Raw genomic sequence first — 24,952 nt, 5'->3', positions numbered from 1 at the left:
CTTTCTTTTGTTTACAAAATAGTTTAACTCCTCTTTAACCTGGTGATAAACTCAGGCTTCCTGGACCAGCATTTTTTTTTATTCTGTCAGTGTATTTTAAGCTCCAGAAAAGCAGGAAGGTGTAGAAGAATGAGTATTTGACTTAGAGTCAGACCACTTGGGTTCTTGGTTTTCCGACACGAACTATACAAATTCAGGTGAATCATTTACTCACTCTGAACTTCAGATCCTTCATCTCTAAACTGGGGATAATACTTATTTCATAGGGGTGTTCTGAGAAATGAGTATGCCTAACTGTAAGTACTATCTAAATATGAGTTATCAAAAAACTGTTCTGCCTTTTGCTCTTTTAATGTATTCTAGTTACTTTATATATGTGTTATCACCCCAATTAAGCTCCAAATTCATGAGAGCTGGGACTATGCCCTCTACAACCTTTGTAGTTTACCACAGGGCTTTATATTCTGTAAACAGTGGGCATTCAGTTGATGATGCCAATTATTGGCTTTACTACTAATTGAGCTGCTGTCCTCATGCCACCCTAAACGAGAGACATGTTGAGGTATGGTGGTAATAGTGGGGATATGTACGCTAGTTCTAAAAAGTTGAGAAGAATCTCTTTTTAGGCTCCATCCTAACCTTGCCACAAAAATAAAGCTGACCTTTCATTCAAGGTTTAGATTTGCCATTAAAAAATCAGTACCATTTCCATTTGTTAAAAGAATCAGTTTGGAGAGTTTAGCAAGGGATAATGTTAGAATAAAAATGGCAGTTAGCCAAATGAGTCTTATACAGACACTTTAGTGGAAGGGTACAAAGTCTGTTGAGCACACTGTTCTTCTAAGTGTTTGAATATGGCTTCTCTTTTGTTGCTAGTGTAGACACAGCTAGTATAGAAAGTGGGTAGGCTCAGAAGTATCTCATAGTACAGTAACATTTCAATTCTTATCACGCTGGCCTATTGAAAGATCTCCTGCTAATGTTGGCATCTTTGAATATCAAAAGATCAACAGTCAAAGGAAGTTTCTACTCAGACAAGACAACATGGTTACACATGGCCCCTGGTCCATGGACATCTTATAATTACATCTTACACTGTGGTTGGGGTCTGATAAAAGCTAGGGTTATCTCTAAGATAGTGACTACTGACTTTCCACAGAAACTTAGAGAGTGTTGGAGTTAGAAGGGATCTGTGAGATTATCTAGTCCAGTCTCAACATTTAATGGAAGAGTTTTAGACAGGTAAAGAGACTTGCCCAAACACAAGCTAGGTCAGGGCAGATCTAAGGCTGGAATCTAGGTGTCCTCATTCCAAGTCAAGTACCCTTTCCACTATGCCATTCCATTTGCCATAGGTGATTTTATACCTGAGGCATTGCTCAGGGAAGTGCTGGAAGAGGGCACCCCTGTAGAGAGGATGATCTATACAGGATACGGGTATGAATGGCTCAGGAAATGATGTGATCTAAATGGTGAGACTACAATCCAACCCTATCTCTAGACATCAAAATTGCTGGCACATTTCATACTCACTCTGGCCACCCCTCAAAGGTGGAGACAGTGAAGAGGGCCATCATGGCTGTCAAGACATTGTCAAAGTCAAATTTGCTATTCTCCCAACTTCGAGGCTGGATGATGGGATGATCTACTTCACCATCTTTGTATGTGATATAGTTGCCCCTGAGAAAGGAAAGATAAGAGTTAATTCATTCAATTGAAAACATTAATTAAGCATTTACTAAGTGATAGGTACTTTGCTAGGAGATGGGGATAAGAAGACAAAAGAAAAAAAAACATGATAACCACATGAGTCAAGTGACTCGGGGGCTACTTCATTCTTCCCCATCATCTTTGTCAATAAGTCTTGAGCAATGAACAAAGCCACTAGGAGCTGGAGACTTTGGAGTTAAAAAACAAAACAAAACAGACAGTCGTGCATAGGAGGCAAAAGGGGTTTTGGGAGTTGCTCATAATTGGTGATTATTCTCCAGTTTATAAAAATGTTACTATACCCTCTTGAAGAGTGTGATTGTTGCTTGACATTGTGGCTTAAGACCTGGCTCCTAGTTGTTTGTGATGGTGTATGAAATGAATGAGGAATAGGATATTAGTGGGAAAAGTGAAATCACTAGAAGTATGAGATTATAACAGGAAGGAGATGAATAAAAAGAGATGTGATTTATGGAAAGTACAAATGTGTGTTAGTATCAGGGGTGAATCCTCTGTAACTAATCCCAGAGGCTTAGGGTGGCCATCCTGGTATGCCTTGAGTTTGGAAGCATAGACAGAGCTGATATTAGGGCTAGTTTCAAGGTGGCGTCATCTGCTGAGTCTGGAGAATATATTAGGCACTGATTCTACACATTGCAATGATGTCAGCATCTGGGGACATTGATGATGTAATTCCAACTATTGTGATATCTGCATATCATGGTTCTGAGAACCCAGTATTTTCTGTATGAGAATAAGGATTTGGGGGGGATGCAGTCAGACCCCAAACTTGGCAAATGGTTGAAATTGAAAGCGCGTGTGAGTGGGTTTGTAGCAAAAGCATGCTAGGCATCATCTATACCTCTGCCCAGCAGGCTAGGCAAATTCCTAAAATGCCAGGCCAACCAATAGAACCTCTATGGGTGGGATATACAATAATCAGTGGGGTTCCATGTGATGTCACGAGGGACAGATTCCCAAATGGAGAAACGGCAGGCTAAATTGATTTGGAGAAAGAATAGGCTATTCTTTCCCCAGTCTCCCATCCCAGGTCATCAGGCATGTCTTGTAGGGCAGACTGACCTTTGGATTGACTCCATATTAGATTGTACTCACTTGCATTCTGCCTCAGTCTGTTTGGAACTGTCTGTACAGGTGTAGAGTTTACCCTAGAGGATCAAGGGAGATTTTAATCAATCAATAAGTATTTAGTGAGATATGCTTACACACAATTCTCAGTAGCATGGAGATACAAAATAACTCTGGCCTAAATATACAGGAGGAATTCAGAAAGGGAAAGATGATCATCATAGGCTGGCCTATGAAGGAAACTTCATGGAAAAGTGACTTGTGCTGAGCATCAAAATACAAATAAAATTTGGATGGAAGTGATTTTTAGATGGAGGATTAAGATGAAAGGATTATAGAGTCACAGAATCTGAGAGTTGAAATGGATTTGAGAGACCACCTAGTCCCAGAGTTCTTAGCCTAGGGGCTGGGAACTTGTTCCTGAAATATTTTGATAACTACATTTCAATATCATTGGTTTCCTTACAACTCTCTTTTATTTTACACATTTAAAAATATTATTCTGAGAAGGTGTCTATAGACAACCATAAATAACTAGCTAGAACTTAAGATGCTTTCAAAGTGCTTTATAAATGTTATTTTTAATCCTCACAACAACCCTGAGAGGGAGGTGTTATTAATTTTAGCCCCATTTAACAGATGAAAAAAACTGAAGCAAACAGAGGTTAAGTTTACCCAGTTAGGGTCAGATTTGAATCCAGGTTTTTCTGACTCCAGGTTCAGTGCCCTATCCTTAGATTGTTTCTAGGGGTTCCATGTTACACACAAAAGAATCCCATCTCTAGTCCAACTGTACAAGAGTTCTCTCTATAACATCCCCAAGAAAGAATCATTCAGTCTTCATTCAAAGATCTAAATGGAAACTATGGACTTTGAACAGCTCTTATTATTAGGAACTTTTCTTTTGATCAAGTTTAAATGTGTGTCTCTACAACTTCCAATCCAGTATTCCTAGTTCTGTCCTCCGGGGACAAGTAGAATAATCGAAATTTCTCTTCCACACCACAGTCCTTCAAATACTTGAAGACAGCTTTCATGTTTCAACCTCTCTCCTCCTGAGGCTTCTTTTTCTTCAGAATAAACATTTCCTATTTGTTCAATCAATCAACAAGCATTTATTAAACACTCTCTTAAGTGCCAATCGTGTGCTAAGTGCTAGAGATACAAAAAAAAAAAAAAAAAAAAAAAAGGAAAATCAGTCCCTGCCTTTAAGGCACTTATACTATTATTTTCATAGTACTCAGATTCTCATATTCATGGGAAAGGTAATGTGTTTATGAATAGGTAAATACAAGATACATGCAGAGTGCATGGAAGGTAACCTTGGAGGGGAAGGGAGTCATTTCCTGCATAAGGTTGTGTTTAAGCTGAATCTTAAAAAAAACCACACAACCCTTACCTTCTGTCTTGGAATCAATACTACATATTGACTCTCATGGCAGAAGAGCAGTAAGGGCCAGGCTAAGTGACTCACCCAGGGTCACAGAGCTAGGAAGTTTCTGAGGCCAGATTAGAACCAGGATCTCCTTTCTCCAGGCTTTACTCTCTATTCACTGAACTAACTAACTTCCCCTAAGCTAAGTCTTAAATAAGCCAGGAACTCTGAGACGGGTGAGAATTTCTGATATGGGTGATATTAATGCAAAGACTCAGAGACAAGAGAGAGAATGTTGCATGTGAAGAATAGCAAGCAGGTCAGGATGATTGGACTGAAGAGTGTGAGAAGGGATACCATGTGTGACAACACCAGAAATATAGGATGGAGTCAGGCTATGAAGAGCTTTAAATGTCAAAAAGAGGAGTTTATATTTGATCCCTGCAGTAATAGGGAGCCACTGGAATTTGGGAATGATACGATCAGAATGATACATAGGAAAATCACATTGGTAGTTGTTTAGAAGATGAACTGGAATGGGGAAAAACATGAAGCAGAGATTTCAATTTGAAGGCAAATAGTGCCTTTGTTACATCTCAGAGTCTGAACTAGGGGAGTGGCTATCTAAATGGAAAGAAGGGAACATAAACAAGAAATGCTGTCAAGGTAGAAATGAGATTGGATATGTGGGTAAATGAAATTGAGAATTAGACCAAAGTTTGGAGCATGGGTGACTTAGATGATGGTAGGTAATAGAAAATAACCCTGTAGGATGGAGTAGGGTTGGCTGTCATTTCTCATCTTCATGCTATTCCTCTTCTCACATAGTTAGATTGTATGAGTGCTTTTGACTGCCATATCAAAAACTACTGACTCATATTAGTCTTAAAATCAATTAAAATCTTCAAGTTATTTTCAGATGCAGGAGTATCTAATCATGACTCCTTCATTTACACTCATGAAGTTGATTTTTTGAGCCCAAGTGTAAGGCTTTACATTTATCCTTATTACATTTCATCTGATTAGATTTTGTGGAACAATCTAAGCTGTCAGAAATCTTTTTGTATCCTGAATCATTCTTCAGGTATGGAAAAAAGCATGAATTTCTGGTTTCTAATCTTGTCTATCACTTCTAGCCTTATATTTCTGTAAATTTGACAACCATGCCATCCGTGCATTTATCCAAGTAATTGAAAATATATCAAATGGAAAAGGACCACACAGATCCTTAGGGCACTTTGCTAGAGATTTCCTAATTTGAGATCCAGACACTAATGACTCACTCCTCTTAGTTCTAGTCATTTAATAATTCTGAATTTAAATAATTATACTTTTGTGTAGCCCACACTGTCCTTCTTGTCCACGAAAACAGCATAACACTTAGCAAAATGCTTTGTTAAAATCTAGATAATGGTATAAAAATAAAAGGAAATTAAGTTAGTCTGACATGACCTGGCTTAACGAAGTCATGCTGGCTTGTTGTGATCACTGTTTTCTTTCCTAGATATCATTTGTTGTTCAGTCATTTGCAGCCATGTCTGACTTTTTGTGACCCCATTTGGGTCTTTTCTCGGCAAAGATAATGGAACAGTTTGCCATTTCCTTCTTCAACTCACTTTACAGATGAGGAAACTGAGGCAAACAGAGTTAAGTGGTTTGCCTAAGGTCACATAGCTAGTAAGTGTCAGGCCAGATTTGAATTCAGGAAGACCCATTTTTCTATTTACTATAGTACTTTGTATGCTCCAAGATGTCACTACCATCCCTTTAATAACACACCTTCAAATTTTGCCAGGAATTGAAAGCAAACTCACTGGCCTATATAGGTTGCAGATTTATTTTCCTTTTTTTTTTGGAAAATGGGAGAATGTTTGCCCTCTATTGTCCTGTGGCTTCTCTCCTGATCTTCCAAAGATCACAGCATCTTCCTCTTCTTTCAGAAGCCTAGAATATCATTCTTCTGGACTAATGACTTGAAATTATCATGAACAGTAGGTGCTTTTTTGCAATATTTGGTTTCAACTTCTATAAGGCATTTTTATTCTATTCCTTTATGATCAAAAGATTATTCTCCTTGGCAAGGAAAAAACCTCAAGATAAGAACTGAATAGTAATAGCTGACATTTATATAGCATTTTAAAGTTTCCAAGTGTTTTGCATATATCATCTTATTTGAGCCTCTGAAGTAGTAGCTATAAGTATTATTATCCATTTTACAAACGTGGAAACTGAGGTTCCATTTTTACAAATGAGGAAACTAAATGCTTTGCCCATGATCTTGCAGATAGTAAGTATTAGAGACTGGTTTTGAACTGCAGCTTTCCTGATGCCAGGTGTGGTGCTCTGCTAGAAACTGCCTTCTCTCTGTTCTCTGTTTTCATTGGTCTATCCATGACAAACCACAGTCCTATCTTTTCGCTGATTCTCTCCTTTTCCTACAATTAAAGCCAAGCATCTTTTTGGGTTTCCTCAACGTTCCTTAAAAAAAATTGCTTTTGAACTCCTGAAACCCTTCTGATGTGACTATGTCTCGCTTTTAAATTCGTCTTCTATAATCTACCATTCCACCTTATCTATGTGACTTCCTTAAAAATCTAAGCAGGTTAGCCAGGCATGGTAGTCCCTGCCCCTGGGGGGCCTGAGCATGGTGGATCATTTGTACTCAAGAGTTCTGAGTTGCAGTGAGGCTAAAGTTGATTAGATGTTTGCACTAAAGCTGGCACCAATATGGTGAGTCTTTGAGAGCAAGGGGACACCATGCTGCCCAAGGAGGAGTGAACCAGCCCAAGTTAGAAAGCGTTAAGCCCGTGAATGGTGGTTTCACCCAGTCTTAAAATATAAAGTATATTTTAAAAATCTAAGTAGGCTAATAAACCTTAGATAGATAATTTCAGATCTCCCCACTCCCTCTTCCTCCTCCTTAGAGGAGGGGCAAGGAAATCGAAGGTAGAGAGAGCAGAATGTGCAAAGGGAAGGAGGTTGGAATTAGCACGGCATGTTCAGAGGCCTGAGGAAAATGATGTGACTAGTGTAAAAGGGGCCATCTTAGAGAGTAGTTAGAAGAGATTTGTTGGGGACAGACTCTATAGTGGATTGTAGAAGTGAGGCAGAGAGAGGAAGTTAGATCTGAAAAAGGCAATAGGGCTACATTATCCCTTCTTGAGGAGAGTGAAATGTTTTTAAAGGGCTTTACTTCTTTTTTCCCAACATGAGAAAGATTTTCACCCTCTCACGACTTGGGGAATATCTGGTAGGGAGTGGGAGTGGGGGCCCAGAAGTAGAGTTCAAAGGGATTCCTCTAACCTGACTCCTGGGTAGGTGTGTCTAGGTGAACCATTCCTTCCATCAGGTTATTTCATTGACTAGAATGTTGGGGAAAGAGGAACAGAGGCACCCTCTTCCATTCCAAGTCAGATCTATTATTTTCCCTTTGGGGGCCACATCTTTACAAGTTTGACTCAAAGGCAAAGTTTTACCTTGAACAGCTGTACCCCAATGCAGGCAAACATGAACTGCAGAAGTGTGGTGACAATCACAATGTTTCCTATGGTTCGGATAGCGACAAACACACACTGGACCACATGCTGCAGGAAGAAGAGCGGGGCAAATTATTTTTGAGTGTGTTCCTGGCTTGTCTTCCCCTGTTAAGTTGTAAGTTTCTTGATGGAAAATACTGCATTCATCTTATATTTCATATTTTTATCTCCCCCCGACCCTGTCCCTTGCATGGAACTTGGCATGCAGTAGGAATTTAATCAATATTTGTGAATTGAATTGAAATGGAGGAAGGGCTCAAGGCTACAGAGAGGCCTTGGAAGCCTCAGCCTCCCTTTCAAGTAAATTCAATAAATTTCAAATGAAGCAAATACTACGTACAAGATACTATGCTAGGCATACGGACAAAAATGAAATAAATCTTCTAGGAATTTGCAGTCTTTTGGGATAATTTGTTTACTAATAAATATAAAACAGGCAACGAAAATTTCTTAAGTTCCTACTATGTGCCAGGCATTATGCTAAGCACTAGAGATAATGGAGAAAAGTGAAAAACAGTCCCTGATCTCAAGGAGCTTACAGGCCAGCGGAGGAGACCCCAGGCAAACAAGTATGGAGAATTCAGATATGTGGGAGACAATTAAAGATAATGTACTAGCATTAAAGGGGACTAGGAAGGGCTTCTTGAAGAAGATGGGATTTTAGCTGAGTTATATACAAAGTAAGTGCAAAGTCATTTTTTTGAGGGGGAGAACACTAAGGAGTGGGTGGTAGGGAGGGTCAGGAAAGGTCTCATGTAGGAGGTGTCTCATGAGCTAAGCTCTGAAGGGAGTTAAGGATGCCAAGAGGTAGAGATGACAAGGAGAGCACTGGGGACAGCCTGTGCAAAGGCACAGAGGGGAAATGTCTTGTGTGGGGAACAGCAGGTAGCTAGTTTGGCTGAGGTGTACAGTGTATGAGGGGGAGTAATGGGAAATCAATTTGGAACCAGTACTCTGTTCCCAGCCTTTACTGAGGCCCTGGATACTTCAGGAACCTCTGGGAGCAAAGGGAGCTCTAACTTCCATTCTCTGTAGGCAGGGAACATCAGTCTCAGAGAGACGGGGCAACTCTCCCCAAATCAGCCCATGAGTCAGTGGTGGAATCCCATGGGATAAGAGCTTTGGTGTTGCGACTAGCTGGCTAGGGAGTTCCTAGACTTCCCCAAATAGAGAGTTTGCAACTAATAATAGACCCTCCATCACCCAAGTCCTCAGCCACTGTGTTGAGGGCTACAATGGTCTAGGAATAGGACCCTGTGTTAAGATTGCTTGGGATCTGATCATTTAAAACAACCCTTCCATTTATGGTGGTAGCAGTTTTTATTTCTATAGTATTACGAAATTTTCTAAGTGCCGTCTTCACAAGAACTGCACATGCTAAGCTATGGAAGTGTCATTAACTTCATTTTATGCATGAGGAAACCAAGCCTCAAAGAGAGGTAAAGTGAATTGTGGGGTAAAGCGTTCATTGAGCTCAGATCCTCTGCTCTACATCCATATAGTGATAATTTAAGTATTTGGAGTCATTTAATCAAAGGGATTGTTATTGTTTGGTCTGGTTTGAAAAATCAGTCCTGTCTATCTCTGTGACCTCATTTGGGTCTTTTCTTGGCAAAGATATGGGAGTGGTTTGTGATTTCTTTCTCCAGTTCATTTTAAAGAAGAGGAGGAAACTGAGGTAAATAGTTAAATGATTTGGCCAGGGTCATACTGCTAGTATATGTCTGACTGAACTCAGGAAGATGAATCTTCCCGACACCAGGACCAGCACTCTATCTATCCACTGCCCCGATCATAGAGATAGGATGTGCATTTAGAGTCAAAGAGGGTGGAAAAGAGATCAGGAGAGCTCCTATGGAAGTGGGTCTGAAGGCAGCTGCTCAATATGACCAATAACCTATCATACCCAGTTCCTAATGCTCATCTGACCTGACAATTCTCCTCCATCCCAATAAAGAAGGATTTTAAGTGAGCAGGACAGCTAAGCCTAGGGCTAGTATTTCTCACCTTTAGTCCCTTGGCTCGGTTGATAGCTCTCAGGGGTCTGAGAACTCTAAGCACTCTTAAGATCTTGACAACATTGATGGCGCTGGACCTGAAAGAAAAAGTGGGATGAAATGGTCAATATCCCATTAGTGGGTGCAGGTGAAGGGACTTCCAGGACAAGGTCTGCCCCAGGCAAAATTGGGAAGTATACAAAGTTTGTCTTTAGTGATTACTCTTTTTTTTTCTTTTCTTTTCTTTCCCTTCTTTAATATCTTTTTTTTTTTGCCTCCATTCCCACTCTCCCTATATTTCCCAGGAACCTAACTTGGTTCTCATGTCAGCCCAGGGGACCTCCTGTTGGAAAGCAAAGTAGCTGGAAAAAATTCACACTAATGTTTAGTGTCTGAATAAAGAGGTTGGCTACTGATGGTAATGTTTCACTTAAAGGAATGAATCATTAATAGCAGAGTTTCAGGCACTTCAGCACACTGGCTGGTGAGACAGTTTGGGGCACAGATCCCTCAAAATCAAATCTATTGTGTTGGCAGTAGTCTACTCTGCATTATGAGTGATTAGACCAAATGACGTCTAAGGTTCCTTTAATCTCTAAGATTCTAAGGGTCTATGATTCTCGGATTTGCACATAAGACCAGGTCTGTCCTGGGGCAGGATCAGAATTCACCAGGCTTGGCCTAGAGGTTGGGCAGGATGAGCAGAACCCTGGGTCACTAGAAAACAGAGTTTTTGAGAGTCTCAAATCACAGTTGCTCCTTCCTTTTAATTAATGGAACAGTGAATGCTTCCCAGGACCACCACCAGGCAGATGATGGCTACCTCCAAGAGCTGTTCAGAGTTGTTGATCTTCTTAGGGTTGTGGAATTGGAGACTCGTCTCTAAAGAAATGAATTTCATTTTTACCGTGTTTTGCTTTTTTCCCTGCTGGGTGCTATCAATGCCTTTTTTAAATTAAAAATATTTTTTTTATGCATAAAGACTCAATCAGGAACTGAAAACACTCATTGTCCCAGGTGGGGCCAGAAGAATTTACAGCAACCTCTTAGTCTCTCTTCTTTCCCCTTCTCCCAACTCCCAATCCTTTGGAATGGAGAGGATGGAAATGTGTTAAGAGGCCGGTATATTAGGTAAAGGGTAAGGGTTAGACCAGGGTTAATGGAAATAATGGTATTATATCCTCCTCACTGGGCCATCTTATATCTCCTTTGCTTATTGTTTTCTTCTTTCTTTAATTATCTATTTTTAACACCCTACTCGGTCTTAGAGGGTGGAGTAGAAGAAGGTCTCCTAGCAGTAGAGAAGCTGCTCTCACAGCATATCTGGAGGTGTGGGTTTGTTAGAAAATAATGAAAACCTCATGGATAGTGGGCTGTGTGCTATTTCTTTCTTTCTGAGGTATTTCTTTCCACCATTCCACCCCTCAGTACATCCCACCACTATCCCCTCTCCTCGCCTGATGAATCTGGTTTAAATTGCTGCACACCAGTCTTAGAAAGGGCGATTTCCTTCTTAGTGGCAATAACAATGTACCACATATTAGGGGTGACTGTTGTTGATTTTATTTTCTTTGTAGCTAAAGGATAATGGAGATATTTGGAAGTAAAGGTGAATAATATTACATTTTTAATGTACCTTTGTTCCAAAGAATTCCAAAGAATTGTTCCATTGTAACAATTCATTTTTTCCCCTTTGGCTGTCCTGGGAAGAACTATCAGTACTATTCCCATTTTGTAGATGAGAACAGTCCAATATATGGAAGGAAGTAAATGACCTAAGCCTGCAGAGTGGGTGACAGGATCAACCTTGGTCTAACCCTTAACTCAGATTTCCAGTTTCTCAGCTCAAGGCTCTTTTTTACTAAACTTAACATTCTCCAAATTATTAAAACCTTCTCCCTTCTCCTCAAAAGGGACTTGCCATTGAAGTACCTAGCCCTGCCCTTCCTACCTCTCCCAGGCTGGCTTTAATTATGGAAGCAGGTAGTCTAGGCACTTATTGTTTTGGGTTAATGAACTCTGTTCTCTATTAAAATGGAAACAATTTCTGGGAAAGGTAAAGTTATTAACATCTCAGAGGAAATTAATTTTTCAGACCCTTCCCATTTGATATCAAGGGGAAAGTAGTTCTCTACAGGAAAGAGTTAAATGGCAGATATATTTAAATAGGAGAAAGGTGGAAAGATAGGTTACAAGGCCTGGGATACAGAATTGAGTGGGATACTGCTATGCTGCTATGGTAGGCAGGCCCTGGCCATTTGGAAGGGCTTGCATGGGGGCACTGGGTACTTTGATGAGGGGAAGTTGAAGAAGAGAGAGAAGGGCATTTGAGAGGAGCTCGAAGGCATTGAAAACAGAGTTTGTCTTCAAACGCTGCCTACTTGGCAGTTTTGACCAGGAAGGACTAACCTTGTCTAGCTTATTTCTAGACCTTCCATAGTTCCTTGTCAAATTTTTCTGCATGTTAGGGTTTGTTTGGCAAGGTCAAAAGGCCCTAATTAAAACAAAAATCCCTTGGATCTTAGAGTGGCCTTCCTGCTCTTTATTCCTAGTAAGCCACTCTCTCTTGGGCTAACAGAGAACCCCTACTCACTGGATACCGAAGGAGATCAGGGACACGCTGACCACGAGCAGGTCCAAGATGTTGAAGTAGTTCCTGCAGAAAGAGCCCTTGTGGAGGAAAGCCCCATAGGCGGTCATCTGCAGGGGATGCAGAGAGAGACATAAGTGTACTCCGACACTGGATGAATCTCAAAGATCCTCCTTCCCTCCCCCCAAATCGTATCGGGCATGCTCCTGGACTGCTCCAGGAAGAGCTCTTTCTAAAAAGCAATCAGGTGACATAGAGAACCCCAAGACTGGGCAGGATATAAAAGAGGAAAGGAAATGCCAGGATAGGTGTTTTAGCCATTAGTTTTCACAGCTCCCAAAGAATGCCCCTGCTCCAGAATCTATAATGGCTCCCCATAATCTTTGAGATGATGTCTCATTCTGGCTTTCAAAGTTCTTCATAATCTCTCCCCACTTAATAATGCAAACCTGCCTTCCATTACTTCTCATTCTCTTCCCTCTCCCGTGGCTGGTCTTTATGCATGCCATCTCCATTTCTGCTATTAGTCCCACCCTTTCCCTCTGTACAGTCCTCCCTCCCTCGTTGTAATAACTTTTGTCCTTTTTCCTTCTTTAAATCCTCCTAATCCTTCAAGGTCCAGCCCAAATCTATTATTTTTCCTAAATCAATTCTGGCTAATCTTCCATTCCTCTTGGCTTCCAATCCACTTATATCTGAGTCATGTATTTTACACTTTCCCATAACGTTTTGTTCCTTAATTATTTCCTGTTTCTCAGGCTTTTCCTCTCCAACTATATTATAAGCTTATTGATGGCAGGGATTGTATCTCATATTTTCTCCAGTTCCATAGATATAGGTCCATTCAATTCAGTTCAATTTATCAGTCTCTTTGCTGCATCAATTCCTTGCAAGATGTTGAGACTGAAAACAGACTCTTAGGAGTGTGAGACTTAATCAACTGGTACTTCCTCTTTGAAACTAATTCTATCTTTAACTTCCTTTTCTCTAGATCTTTTCCTTTTATACTTGTTATCATCTTGCATTCATAGCATCCCCTAGAAGAGAGTACCCTTTCATTTGCACCCTTGGAAACAACAGACTAGGACAAGTGGGTATACTGTGTACATACTGCCCCATTCTCTACTTTCTAGACCTGCCACTTAGCTCTTTCTCCTCTTTTGAGGCTCACTCCAACTAGATAAATCAGCACCTTTTCCTTCTTTTTGCACCAGTCATCTACTGACCTCTGGGGTCCTCTTTCTACTTTCTCAAGAAAATATCTCACGGGGGCAGCTAGATGGCTCAGTGGATTGAGAGCCAGGCCTAGAGATGGGAGATCCTAAGTTCATATCCGACCTCAGATACTTCCTGGGCAAGTCACTTAACCCCCATTGCCTAGCCCTTACCATTCTTCTGACTTAGAAGTATTAATTCTAAGATGGAAGGTAAGGTTTAAAATAAAAGGGAAAATACCTCACAGTCTTCTCTACTTCATCAGACTTGAATATATGCTTTGATGCTTCCTGAAAGAATGTGGACTCTGAGTTAATCAAACTTTGGCTGTATCTGAACACTTACTATCACCTCCAGCTTTCATCTCCATGATCTTGACCCTTGATACTTCCCTTTCTAATAATAATATCCTGTCCTTCCCTCTCATATGCTATCTGATTCTTCTTACAACTATCTGTCCTCACTTCAATTTCTAGTTTCTTAGACCTCTCCTTTCCCCTAGTTTATTATGCCTGCTCTAATCTTGCGCTCTTCCCTTTCTTCCCTTTATAGTCTTGACCTGTAGTTGACCAGCTCAACCATGTACTATCTTCTATCTTTGGATCCTTTGCCTTCTTGCATTACCCTGACTATCTGCCTTCTTTATCCCTAACCAGATGCTGCTAAATGTCACTAGAGCAGATCACACAAATTTATGTTATGAGATGTTGCCACAGAGTGATTTTTTCACCATTTCACTTCTTCTTTCACTCCTCACAGAAACTGTTTGGAAACTTTTCAATCCTAGGCCTCAATACTCCCCCACTCCACAATCAGTAAGGACATAATTTTCTATTTCATTAAGAAAATCATGGTCATTAGCTCCTTTTTCAACTCTACTCTGTAACTCAAAAACCCTTTAGATGGCCCCACATTCTCTCATTTTTCACAGTCTCTGAAAAAGAGGTGATCTTTTCCCTATCAATATCAACTGTGTCCTTGGTCTTGTTGTGGCTCATTTTCTCCAGAAGTTTGTTTCCTTATCACATCCATTGATCCAGCCGTTCTTCCTTACTTCCTTATTTTCAGTTTCAGTATCAACTGGATTTCTGCTGCTTATTAACATGCCTAGCTCTCTAGCTCTCTCCAACCACCAACTCATCTCCCTTCCAAAAACCCAAACGCATTCACAGGACTCTGCAATCCTGTTGAATTATTATCCTATATTTCTCCTTTCTCTTATTTCTGAATTTTTGAAAAGAATTATCTATGTTCACTTTCTTCCTTTCCTCACCCAGCCTTTGCTATCGAGTTTCTGATTCCACCACTTACTAAAATTGCTCTCTACTAAAGGCCTCATAACTATTAAACTTCATACCCCCTTTTTTCAGTCTTCATCCTGTTTGACTTCTCCCTTTTCAGGCATATTTATCTTCTCCATAGGCTTCTATGAGACTGTATTCTCTCTTGAGTTTTCTCCTATCTACATCCCTCTTCAGTCCCCTTTGTTGGACCTTCATCAATCTCTCACCTCCAAAGTATGGGTCATCTCGAAGGTTCTGTCTTGGGCACTCTTCTGTTGTCCCTCTTTATATCTTCCTTGGTTTCATTAATTCCTGTGAGCTCAGTTCATTATCTCTAAACAAAGCATGGCTTAATCGATCTATCTAACCCTAGTATCTCTCATGAATGTCAGTCCTGGCAACTGATTGCAGCTTTCCATCTGGATATCCTGTTGGCATTTCAAACATGACATGTGCAACACAGAACTCTTTGAAAAAATGATCTCTCTTTAAACTTTCCTGTTTTTGCTAAGGGCACCATCATTATTCCAGCGACCCAGATTCACAACCTCAGAACCATCTTTGACTCTTTCCTGACCCTCACCCTGATATCCAATCATTTTCTGTATTGTCAATTTTACCTCCATAACATCTTTCACATTCGTCTTCTTTTCTCCACATATATGACCACTAAGCTGGTTTGAGCCTTCCCCCTGCTTTTACTCCTGTACTGTGTCAATAGTTTCCTAACTGATCTGATTCCAGTCCTACCTCCTCCAATCCATTGTCTGCAGAACTGCTAAATTAATCTTCCCAAGATGGTCTGATCACGCCACTTCGATAGCTCCCTATTTTCTCTAGGATAATGTACGGACTCCCTAGTTGGCATTTTAAACCTCTAGAATCCATCTACAAACCATCGTTCCTGAATGATTTTCTATTACTCCTTTCCACACGCTGCATTTCAGCAAAATAAGTCTAGTTAGCCATACCCCAAAGTCGACATTCATCTCCTGTCTCTATGCCTCCTTACAGACATCCTGACGCTTAGAGAACATTCTTTCCTCATCTTGTTGGAGAAGCCTCAGCTTCAAGTCAGAACTCAGGATGCCTTTCCTCAAATTACTCTGCATTTAGAAATCTGTCTAAATGTGGTATCTCCTCTTTAGAATGTGATCTCCTTGTATAATCGGTTTTTCTATTCCTAGCACCTAAATGTGTCCTGCACATAGCCAGCACTTGAAACGCAATCGTTATATTTGTTGAGTGTTATGCTCCCAATCCCCCCCAGTCCCCAACTAAGTATCATCTTCTTGTCCCTAGGAGCTATGCAGTAAGCTTCTGTGTATCCTCCAACAGTACCTATCTGCCATAGTTCCGTGTTCCTAGTGGATACTCCCAAATATTGTTGTACTACATTGAATTATGGGGCAGTTTGAGGGAGGGGAAGAATTATAAGCTGTGGAGTTACCTGGGGCGGGGGGTGATGGGTGGGAAGGAATTATGGCTTGGCAGTTGAGTTGTGGATGTGAGAATGAGGAGTTGGCCACCTGACCAATTGGAGTCTGGCTTCTCTTTGTGGAATCAGGGCATGCATAGGACAGGGTGTTTTCAGAGCAATTCAAAAGCAAACACAGGGGGAGCTGGCAAAAATAGCTCTTGCAACCTAATTCTTTCCATTTGTCTCTTGCAATAGGGGGTCACAGGGGATTCAGGCACCTGTGCTCTGAAGCAGTTTTGGGAAGTAGGTGGATTACATAAAAGGATGTGAGGGAATAGATTGGGAGCGTTCCATTAGCCCCACCATCTGGAGTGTATGACTGCCCCCTTCCCTACTCCCTTGGCCTCTGAAATGCTTAGGACCTCTGGGACTGGACCGAAGTTTTGATGGCATGTATTGAAAAGGGAGGTCTCTCCTTCACAAGCCAAACTCCCTACGCTGAGCATTTCTACTCTCAGGACTGAAGGAAGGAGCTAAACCACTTTTGTCCTTATCTCTCCAGGCTTCTATTTTGCATGGGTACCCCTGAGACTTGGTGGTCTTCCTCTTCCATTAGGGAAGAAGACATCCCTCAAGACTAGAGGAAGTACAGGGTTCAAGGGATTAACCTGTGTCCTCTTTTGCTGAGTTCTGTTCTCGTTTGTAGGGGATCCCGAAGAGAGATTGTACCAGGATTACTGTAGCTATACTGCATGATTACTCTGTGTGTGAGAGTGTGAGAATGTGTGTGTGTGTGGAGGGGGAAAGTGTCGCTGTGAGAAGCCGGCAGGAAGGCCAAGGAAAAAGAGCAATGGAAGAGGAAAATTTAGGATTGCTTGTAGTCAAGGTAGTCGGCAAAACTGGGTCCAAGAATATGGTCAAAGGTATTTGTCTTTAGCCCTATTCCCTGCTACAAGCCACCTGCTCAGGCTGCCTTTTCCAGGAAACTTCTAGCCATTGTTCATGAAGAACAAACAGTTTTAGAAGTGACCAAGATAGCAGAATGTATAATCATAGACCTTTAGAGTTGTTGGAAGGGACCTTAGAGGTCATCTAGTATGTGGGTCCCTTTTGCAGCATCCTTGAAGGATGGCCATCCAACTCCTTTACTGAATACCTCTAGTATCAGGGAGCACAGTGCCCCATTGGGCAGCCTATTCCCTTGTTGAACAACTCTGGTTCTTAGAAAGTTATTTATATTAAGTTAAAATTTTCTTGTAACATTTCCCTTCTCCCTTCTAGAGAAAAGCAGAATAAATCTCCGTTTCCACATGGCAGCCCTCCAAATACTCAAAGACAGCTATCATGACCCCACTGACTTTTCCTTTCTTTAGGCTAAACATCCTCAATTCTGTCAACTGATTTTCAAATGATGTTTTGGATCATTTCTGGACTGCTGCTATTAATTGCTTCTTGCCATGAAGAAAGAACCTGCCTTCCTGGCTGAGCAAACACCCCTCAAAGTGAGGAGGAAAGCATAAACTCTGGACTAGGATTCTGAATTTATACTTAGGAGTACACTGAGTGTAGGATGGAGGAGGAGGGACAGGGGATGGGTGGGAAGAAAAAGGATCTTGCCATCACAAAGCTTGTAAAGGGGTCCTTTACTATTTTTAGCTTGTATGGCAACCTTGAACAAAAATCAGCACCATTGAAATCATTTGTGGGAAGCTCTGTAGAGGGGGAGGTAAGGTGAACGTCATACTTGGGGCCGTCTTTTGGAGGAGGCCTCGTCCCTCATCCCTGCTCTTGAAGACTTCTGCGCAATCAGCGATGCCTTTTATGTCGAAAGCCTAATAAGCAACAGCTACCTTTGGCGAGGGGGTTCATTCTAGTACCAAGCTGGATATAGCCTTAAACATTTTGCCTTATGGCATGGAACATGGGCTTCTCCCGATGCAAGGAGGAGAGGGTAGAGCAAAGAAATTCTGACCTGGGAAACTCCTTGAGGAATTTCATCTGTTGTGTGGAGCCAGGGACTGAGCCTGAGAGTTGTTACCTTTGTATGTTAAGGGCATGGTAGATAACTGAGTGCAAAAATATGGACCCAACCATTTCCCCACCTCAGTCACACGTGGGTGTATGTCCTGGCCCACACTTAGATTCCCAGGGCTGGGTTTGGGTTTAAATATACTGGTGAAGTACTGCCTGTTAGATATAATTCTACATCTGAACCTACTTCCTATCAGACTCAATGATGGAAGGCCAGATCTATTTAGTGGAAGAGAAACAGGAAAATTCCCTCTGAAATGAGACTAAATATGAAGTGGACATCCCCAAGTCTTTCAGCTTTTGTCTTTGCATTATCTTCCTTAACCCCTTGTAATTCTTTGTACAGAGCAGGTATTTAATAAATTGTTTTCAAATAAATATGTATATACATTTTAGACTATTAATTTTTACCCTATTATTTAGAGGGGCTAAATTATAGGAGTCTTAGCACTGGCTTTTTCAAAAACCACCTTCCCTTCTGTCTTCAGATCAATACTGTATATTGGTTCCAAGGCAGAAGAGCAGTAAGGGCTAGGCACTGGAGGTTAAAGAGCCTTGCCCACAGTCACAGAGCTAGGAAGTGCCTGAGACCAGATTTGAACCCAGGACCTCTTATTTCTGGGCCTGGCGCTCTATCCACTGAGCTACCTTGCTGCTCCTACCATTGGCTTTTGAACTGAACTTCATCTTAGGGTAAGGTCTCTTCTGTTAAAACTCAGAAGAGCTGGTTTTGAAGGTAACATGAGTGGCAGGGGTTCTGAAAACTCCTGGACAAGTGCTCCTTTGCTGGTGTATTCAATGGAAAGTTGAAATCAGTGATATCTTTTAGCCTAGGAAATAAATTTAGGAAGATCTAGCCACAGATCTATTATCAAGAAGTCTGCCCTGTGCCAGGGATGTTCAGGTTTGTGCCCAGGCCTATTGTTTGAAAGCTCTATTTTTGAGCCCCTTTACTGCCAATTAAGTCCTAGTCTCTTATACTTACAAATTAAAAAAAAATTTTTTTTCAGTGTTGAGCTACAAAGGACTCACTCGGGAAGCCATGGGACCTAAGACTAACACATCCTTTTTATGGGGCTAGAGACACACTGTTCACACCTTCAGGTGGCCTTGAGGACTCTGGCAAGCTTGGGGATACCAGGAGAAAATGGCTTATGGTTTTTCCTTTCCAGCCACTTGTCCTCTCCTTTTGGTGGCCAGAAGCAGTAATTTTTGCGCCTAGGAAAATCCTCACAAAGTATGGCCATGCAAGCCACAAGGCTGAGAGAGACTGCCTTGAGGAGGAGAGGGCTGCAATTCGGTAGCTTTCTATTTTAACTAATTCTTTCTAAGTAAGTTCTAAGGAGTACAAATGTCGTCAGTGATCTCCAAATTCAGCATCTTGGAAAAAAGTCCTGTCTACTCTACCCTAGTTATGATTCTGGTCCCCGATCAGAAGGGAAGGGGAAATTGGAAGTGGTGGGGAGGGGAAGTCCTTTGCATGAGGGTGGGAGGCCTGCTGAATTCTATGTATTTGGCAGAGAAGGTCTGGAGCTGGAATGTAGTGTGTGAATGTGCGTTTGAAGGGGAAGGGGTGAAGTTCAGGTTGATTCTGCCCCTGAGATGACTACGTGTTCAGCTTTCCCACTAGCCCTTCCATGCCAATGTTCCCCGGCCATAGATCAGACATCATTTTTAATTTTAGTTATTTTTGCAGGTAACAAAGGAGGGGGCTCGATCTGGCTCTTGGCTTAGAAGCACGTACCCATCACGAAAGTGATAAGCCACTGTAGGCTCCTTCCAATCACGGGGTTAAGGGAGAGTGAAAGACAGAGAAGAAGAAGAAGAAGAAGAAGAAGAAGAAGAAGAAGAAGAAGAAGANCTAATTATAAATTTATTATCTTGTAGACTCGAATGAGTCCTTTATTTTTCTATTTAATTAAATAAAAAACCTTTTGCCAATATTTATTTAAAATACAATATCAAATATATGACTCAGACTAAATGGGTTGCTTAAAATGCTCATTTATTTTAATTTAACAAATCAGGCATAGGTAAATACAAATAAGAGGGTGTCCTAATTAATATTCTGTCCAGTTTTCTTCCTTTCCCTTAAGGAGGGTAATAGATCTGCATAATAGTCTTCTCTTTTGTCCATTGTGGCTATAAACATATAATTTCCTAAACACTTGTATACCACATGTAAAGCCAAGTGATGAGGAGAGAGAGAGAGAGAGAGAGAGAGAGAGAGAGAGAGAGAGAGAGAGAGAGAGAGAGAGAGAGAGAGAGAGAGAGAAAGGGACAGAAGCAGCCAGAGAGTCTCTCATGCTTGTGTGCACACACACACACACACAAACCCACAAGGGTGTCCAGGAGAGGTAGAGAGAAAGAGAGAGACAGAGACAGTGCAGATGTATTATTGCTCATGTTGCATTACCTTAAGGATAATTTCTAATGTAAAGATACTAGTGAAGACATAGTCTGCATTGCCTAGGATCTGAAAAATAAGCACAATTGGGTTAGTGGCTCTGATTATGAACCAGACAGCCCCAGGGGCATGTAGGTTAGCAACAGACAGTGGCAGAGAGAGCTAGTGCTGGTGGAGGAAGGCATGAGGAGGAAGAGGAGGATGACGAGGAGGAGGAGGAGGAGGAGGAGAGCAAGGCTTTACCTTCAGAGCAATTTCAATGGTGAAAATGGTAGTAAAAACTATATCAAAATAAAACAGAATCTGCAAAACAAAAAGGGGGTAGGGTTGGAGGGTGGGGAGGAGGGGGGTCAGAAGGGAAGGGAGATAGATCATTGGATGTTCACCAGAACGGGGAATTGCAATTCAAAAATCAAGGAAGCATGTCACATAAAGCTTTACATGTGGAGGGAGAAGGCAGAGCTGGGCTGGAAACAGGCCAGGAGGCAGGTAGCATTACATAATTTCCCCCCCTTCTGATGCCTCTAAGGCAGGGCCCAGCTTCAGAGTCCCTCCAAAGCAGTCCCTACTGAAAAGCCACAGAGAAGGGAGAGGAGAGTTTCCAGGGCAGGGGCAGTCAGTTTGGGGTTTGCCAGGGTTTGGGGTAGATATGTTGGCTCTTTTGAATCCATTATGCTCAGTGAACCAAGTCAGCCCAGCCCTGATGCTTCTCACTGAGATCTGTGTCAGAGGGGCAATCAAGTGAGAGATTTTTGCAGATGACACTAGATACTCCATTCAGATTGGATCTGCTCTTCTGATGGAAATTTGTCCAGGGAATGTGTTGCTGTGTTTGCCATGACAGCCCCTTTCTATCAGCAGAAGCTGGAGGAGGGATACACTACAGAGAAGCACAATTCTCTTCACTTTTGAGTGATGGGTAAAACTCAAAGATCAGAGTATTTTAGTATTAGAGGAACTCCACCCCTAGGGAGTCTCTTCCATCTCCCACTTACACAATCCTGTTAAATCTCTGCTCTCAGGAGGCTCTCTGGAGACCATAAGAGCAAATATTTCTTCAGCATGGGTCTGGGTGAAAATGGAGTTTTAGCTGGGATGCACCTGAGAAGGGCTACCATCCAGAACTGGTCCAAGCCTTCGAAGGATAGCCTTAGATAGAACTTTATTTGCTGGGATAGCCATGGTATAGACAGGCCTCCTCAATCTATGCCTACCCTGGGCCCTGTTTGATTCAGGTGATGAGCTTATAGAATCACTTGTTTCAGTTCTCATTCCATTAAGGGCTCTAATGAATTGTGTCATACCTCTGGGTGAACCCTGAAATTTCAGGGAATTCAGTAACCCAAGGGAGATCTCAGTGGCCTGCTCTATATCAAAATTGCCACATTGTTGGTACATAGTCATTCCCTTCCCCCTCTTCTATCCATTACTAAGAATGGAAACATTATATTGATAAAAAGGAAGAGAATCAGTACCTTACTTCATTGAATATTTCTGGTAACTAGGTTTCCTAGGGTACATGGAGAATCCAATAGTGTGCACTTCCCCCACACTGAGGAGGAGCCAGAACTGCCTGGATATAATCTCTTTTCTTTGCTTCTAGTCCTGATAAATGGGTACCTATGGAGTCTGGACCTCCATCAGATGATACTTTTGACCATAGATACATCATAGAGCATCTTCTTACTGTCTGGGCTTTCACAAAACTATGTCAGCCACCACACCTCTGGGCCTGCTCATACTCCTGTCCTCCAAGAGGAAGACAGGGAAAATGGGGGAATGCATACTTGGTTCCGAAAGGAGTTGTGTCGGACCGGGTCCTCAGCAGCCAGGGAGATGCTGCTAAGCAGAATGAAGAAGAGGATCAAGTTGGTAAAGACATTGTTGTTGACAATTCGGTGGCACTGAAGACGGAACCTTTGGAAGAAAAGAAATGGTGGGTTAGAAGATGCAGATGCTGATACCATAGCAGGGGTGCTCTCTGAGGTTCTCCTCCAGGGATAAGCAAGCTTTTGGCTTCCCAGCAGTGCTGCATGGCTGACTGAGTGGGTTCTCTTGAGCCTGCAGCCTGCAGCCCATTTGGTAGGCACCTAGGTTTTGGGTGGTGTTGGAATGATGTCCAAAACCTTGGAGACAGAAACAATTGAACACAGACCATTGGTGGCTTGTCTAGGTGTTATGCTTTGGAGGAAACAGGATCTTTACTTTTATGGTTTTTTGGAATACCTGTTGTTATGGCCAAAGATGAAAAATGCGCTGGCTTCTGGCATGGGTACTGCCTTCTCTTTGAGGTGCAACTCAGAAAGTGGGCGGGGACGTGGACCCACAGGCATCTCAGGCTCCTCCTCCTCTTCTTCTCCTGTAAGAAAGTGGCTCATTCAGGACCAATGAGGTAGAACAGTGGATAGTGAACCAGGATGGAGACCAGAGGTCCTGAGTTCAAATCTGGTCTCAGATGCTTCCTACCTTTGTGACCCTGGGCAAGTCATGTAAGCCTCCTTGCCTAGCCCTCACCACTCTTCTACCTTAGAACCAAAACTAAGTATTGACTCTAAGACAGAAGGTAAGAGTTAGAAAAATAGGCTCACTCAAATATGAGTTTCCCACCTATCACTGCCAATATCTATCCAGCATAGTGAAGGTTTGAGGAAACATTAACTTCTGTGGAATTTCAGTAAATCGTCTATAATAGAAATCTCATTGCTCTATTTCTGTAGGTTATAATGGGAGCTTTTGATATTTGGAAGTGGGATTTGGAGAGGGAGAAAAGAGGCTTTTATGACAGCACATGATTGAGGAATTGTGAGATGTGAGAAGAAGCAGTGTGGGGCAGCAGAAATAGGACTTGGAGTCTTACTCCCTTGTATGACCTTGGGAAAGTCCAGAATCTCTAGTTAAAGAGGAATATCTCAGTTCGGAAAATTTCCTCATTTCTCATCTCACCGTATCATTCTGATTCATCTATGATTTTTCTACTTCATGTCTCAAGGAAACTCATTTTGGGGAAAACCTCACTATACTTCAAGATCCCATCAACCTTGGTACTCCATCTCATTACTATCTCTCTGCCCTTTTGTTTGAGGGAACCATGGAGCCAAGAACTCCAAAACCTCCATTTAAGAAGGGAGTTCAGCTCAGAACTCCTTATTTCTCACCTGGCTTCGCTACTCTGGGACATCTGACTTCTTCATCTTGCCCTGCAGTCTGGTACTTCCTTCCTTCTCCTACTTGCTTTTCAGCTTCATTTTTTTTTATGTTGGCATCCCCCATTAGATTGTAAGCTCTTTGAGGTCAGGGACTTTTTTCTTTCTTTTCTTTTTTTTCTTGTTTGTATTTGTGTCTCCAAAGCTTAGCAGAGTGCCTAGTACATAGTAGGCACTTAATAAATGATTATTGACTGACTGGTGTAACTTTATTTTTCAGGGCTTTGGATTCTATATCTCTAAAACAAAAGGAGTTACCTAAATGATTTCTATGGTTCCTTCTGTTTATGGAACTTAGTATGATTTCTTATCTCAGTGCTTCCAAACAGACCGTTCTTTCCCTAGAATGTGCTTCCTCTTCACCTCTGCCTCCTTCCTGCAAAGTTTCAAACGTTACCTGCTACCCGAGGTTTCTCCTGATCTTCCCCAGACGCTATCGCCCCTATGTGCCCCCCAAATATCTTGTATTTATTTTATATAGTCCAAAAAGTGCACATGCTGCCCTGATTTCCCAATAGAAGGTCAGTTCCTTAAAGATAGGGACTTTGGTCTTTGCATCCCCAGCACCTAGCACAGTGCCTCCAACATAGCAGGTTTTTAAAAAATACTTTCTTGACAGACTGATCCTATGGAAGGTGATAGAGATAGACTATATATATGTGAGAAAACGGTTGTACAGGGTCATAGACACAAGGTCATAGATCTAAAGCTGGTGGGGAACTCCGAGGCTAGTGAGTCCAATCTCATTTTACAAATGAAGCTTGCCCAAGGTCACACAGGTGGCTAAGTAATGGTGGTGGAATTTGAATGTAGGTTCTCCTTTTCTTTCCACTGTATCATGCTGTTTTAAAAGTATTCTGCTCTTTTCAAGTGTGCTTTAAAATTCACAAAAAGAAAGAGTCTCCCTTTGAAGGGTCCCATCCTTCACCCCTGCCCTTGGAGATTTCTGAGTCATCAGGAAGGGTTTTAGAACATAGGCTTTGTAAGCCACAGCCGCCTCGGATAAAGGGGTCACATAGCAATGTATTCTGATGTGGCCAAGCTGGGGATGGCATCATATGTCTCAACTTAAGACCTGGCAGTGCCTTGTTAACTA

At 41.7% G+C, this 24,952-nt stretch overlaps 1 protein-coding gene across 1 annotated transcript in view; it reads right to left on the bottom strand.

The window, feature by feature from the left end:
* The window catches only part of CACNA1C (calcium voltage-gated channel subunit alpha1 C), a 1,013,247-nt gene that overhangs the window by 106,069 nt on the left and 882,226 nt on the right, over window positions 1-24,952 (bottom strand). Inside the window, exons 19-26 of the mRNA XM_044679095.1 lie at window positions 22,880-23,012; window positions 22,441-22,570; window positions 20,897-20,956; window positions 12,301-12,407; window positions 9,718-9,805; window positions 7,651-7,758; window positions 2,827-2,879; window positions 1,534-1,680 (exon numbers count right to left, since the gene is read on the bottom strand). Of these exons, the coding sequence (XP_044535030.1) occupies window positions 1,534-1,680; window positions 2,827-2,879; window positions 7,651-7,758; window positions 9,718-9,805; window positions 12,301-12,407; window positions 20,897-20,956; window positions 22,441-22,570; window positions 22,880-23,012 (826 nt within the window). The remainder of the gene's footprint in view (window positions 1-1,533; window positions 1,681-2,826; window positions 2,880-7,650; window positions 7,759-9,717; window positions 9,806-12,300; window positions 12,408-20,896; window positions 20,957-22,440; window positions 22,571-22,879; window positions 23,013-24,952) is intronic.

This window comes from Gracilinanus agilis, chromosome 5 (assembly GCF_016433145.1).
Source record: "Gracilinanus agilis isolate LMUSP501 chromosome 5, AgileGrace, whole genome shotgun sequence".
Lineage (NCBI taxonomy): Eukaryota > Metazoa > Chordata > Mammalia > Didelphimorphia > Didelphidae > Gracilinanus > Gracilinanus agilis.
The sequence above is the reverse complement of the archived record's forward strand: the minus strand, read 5'-3'. Positions and strand labels throughout refer to the sequence as shown.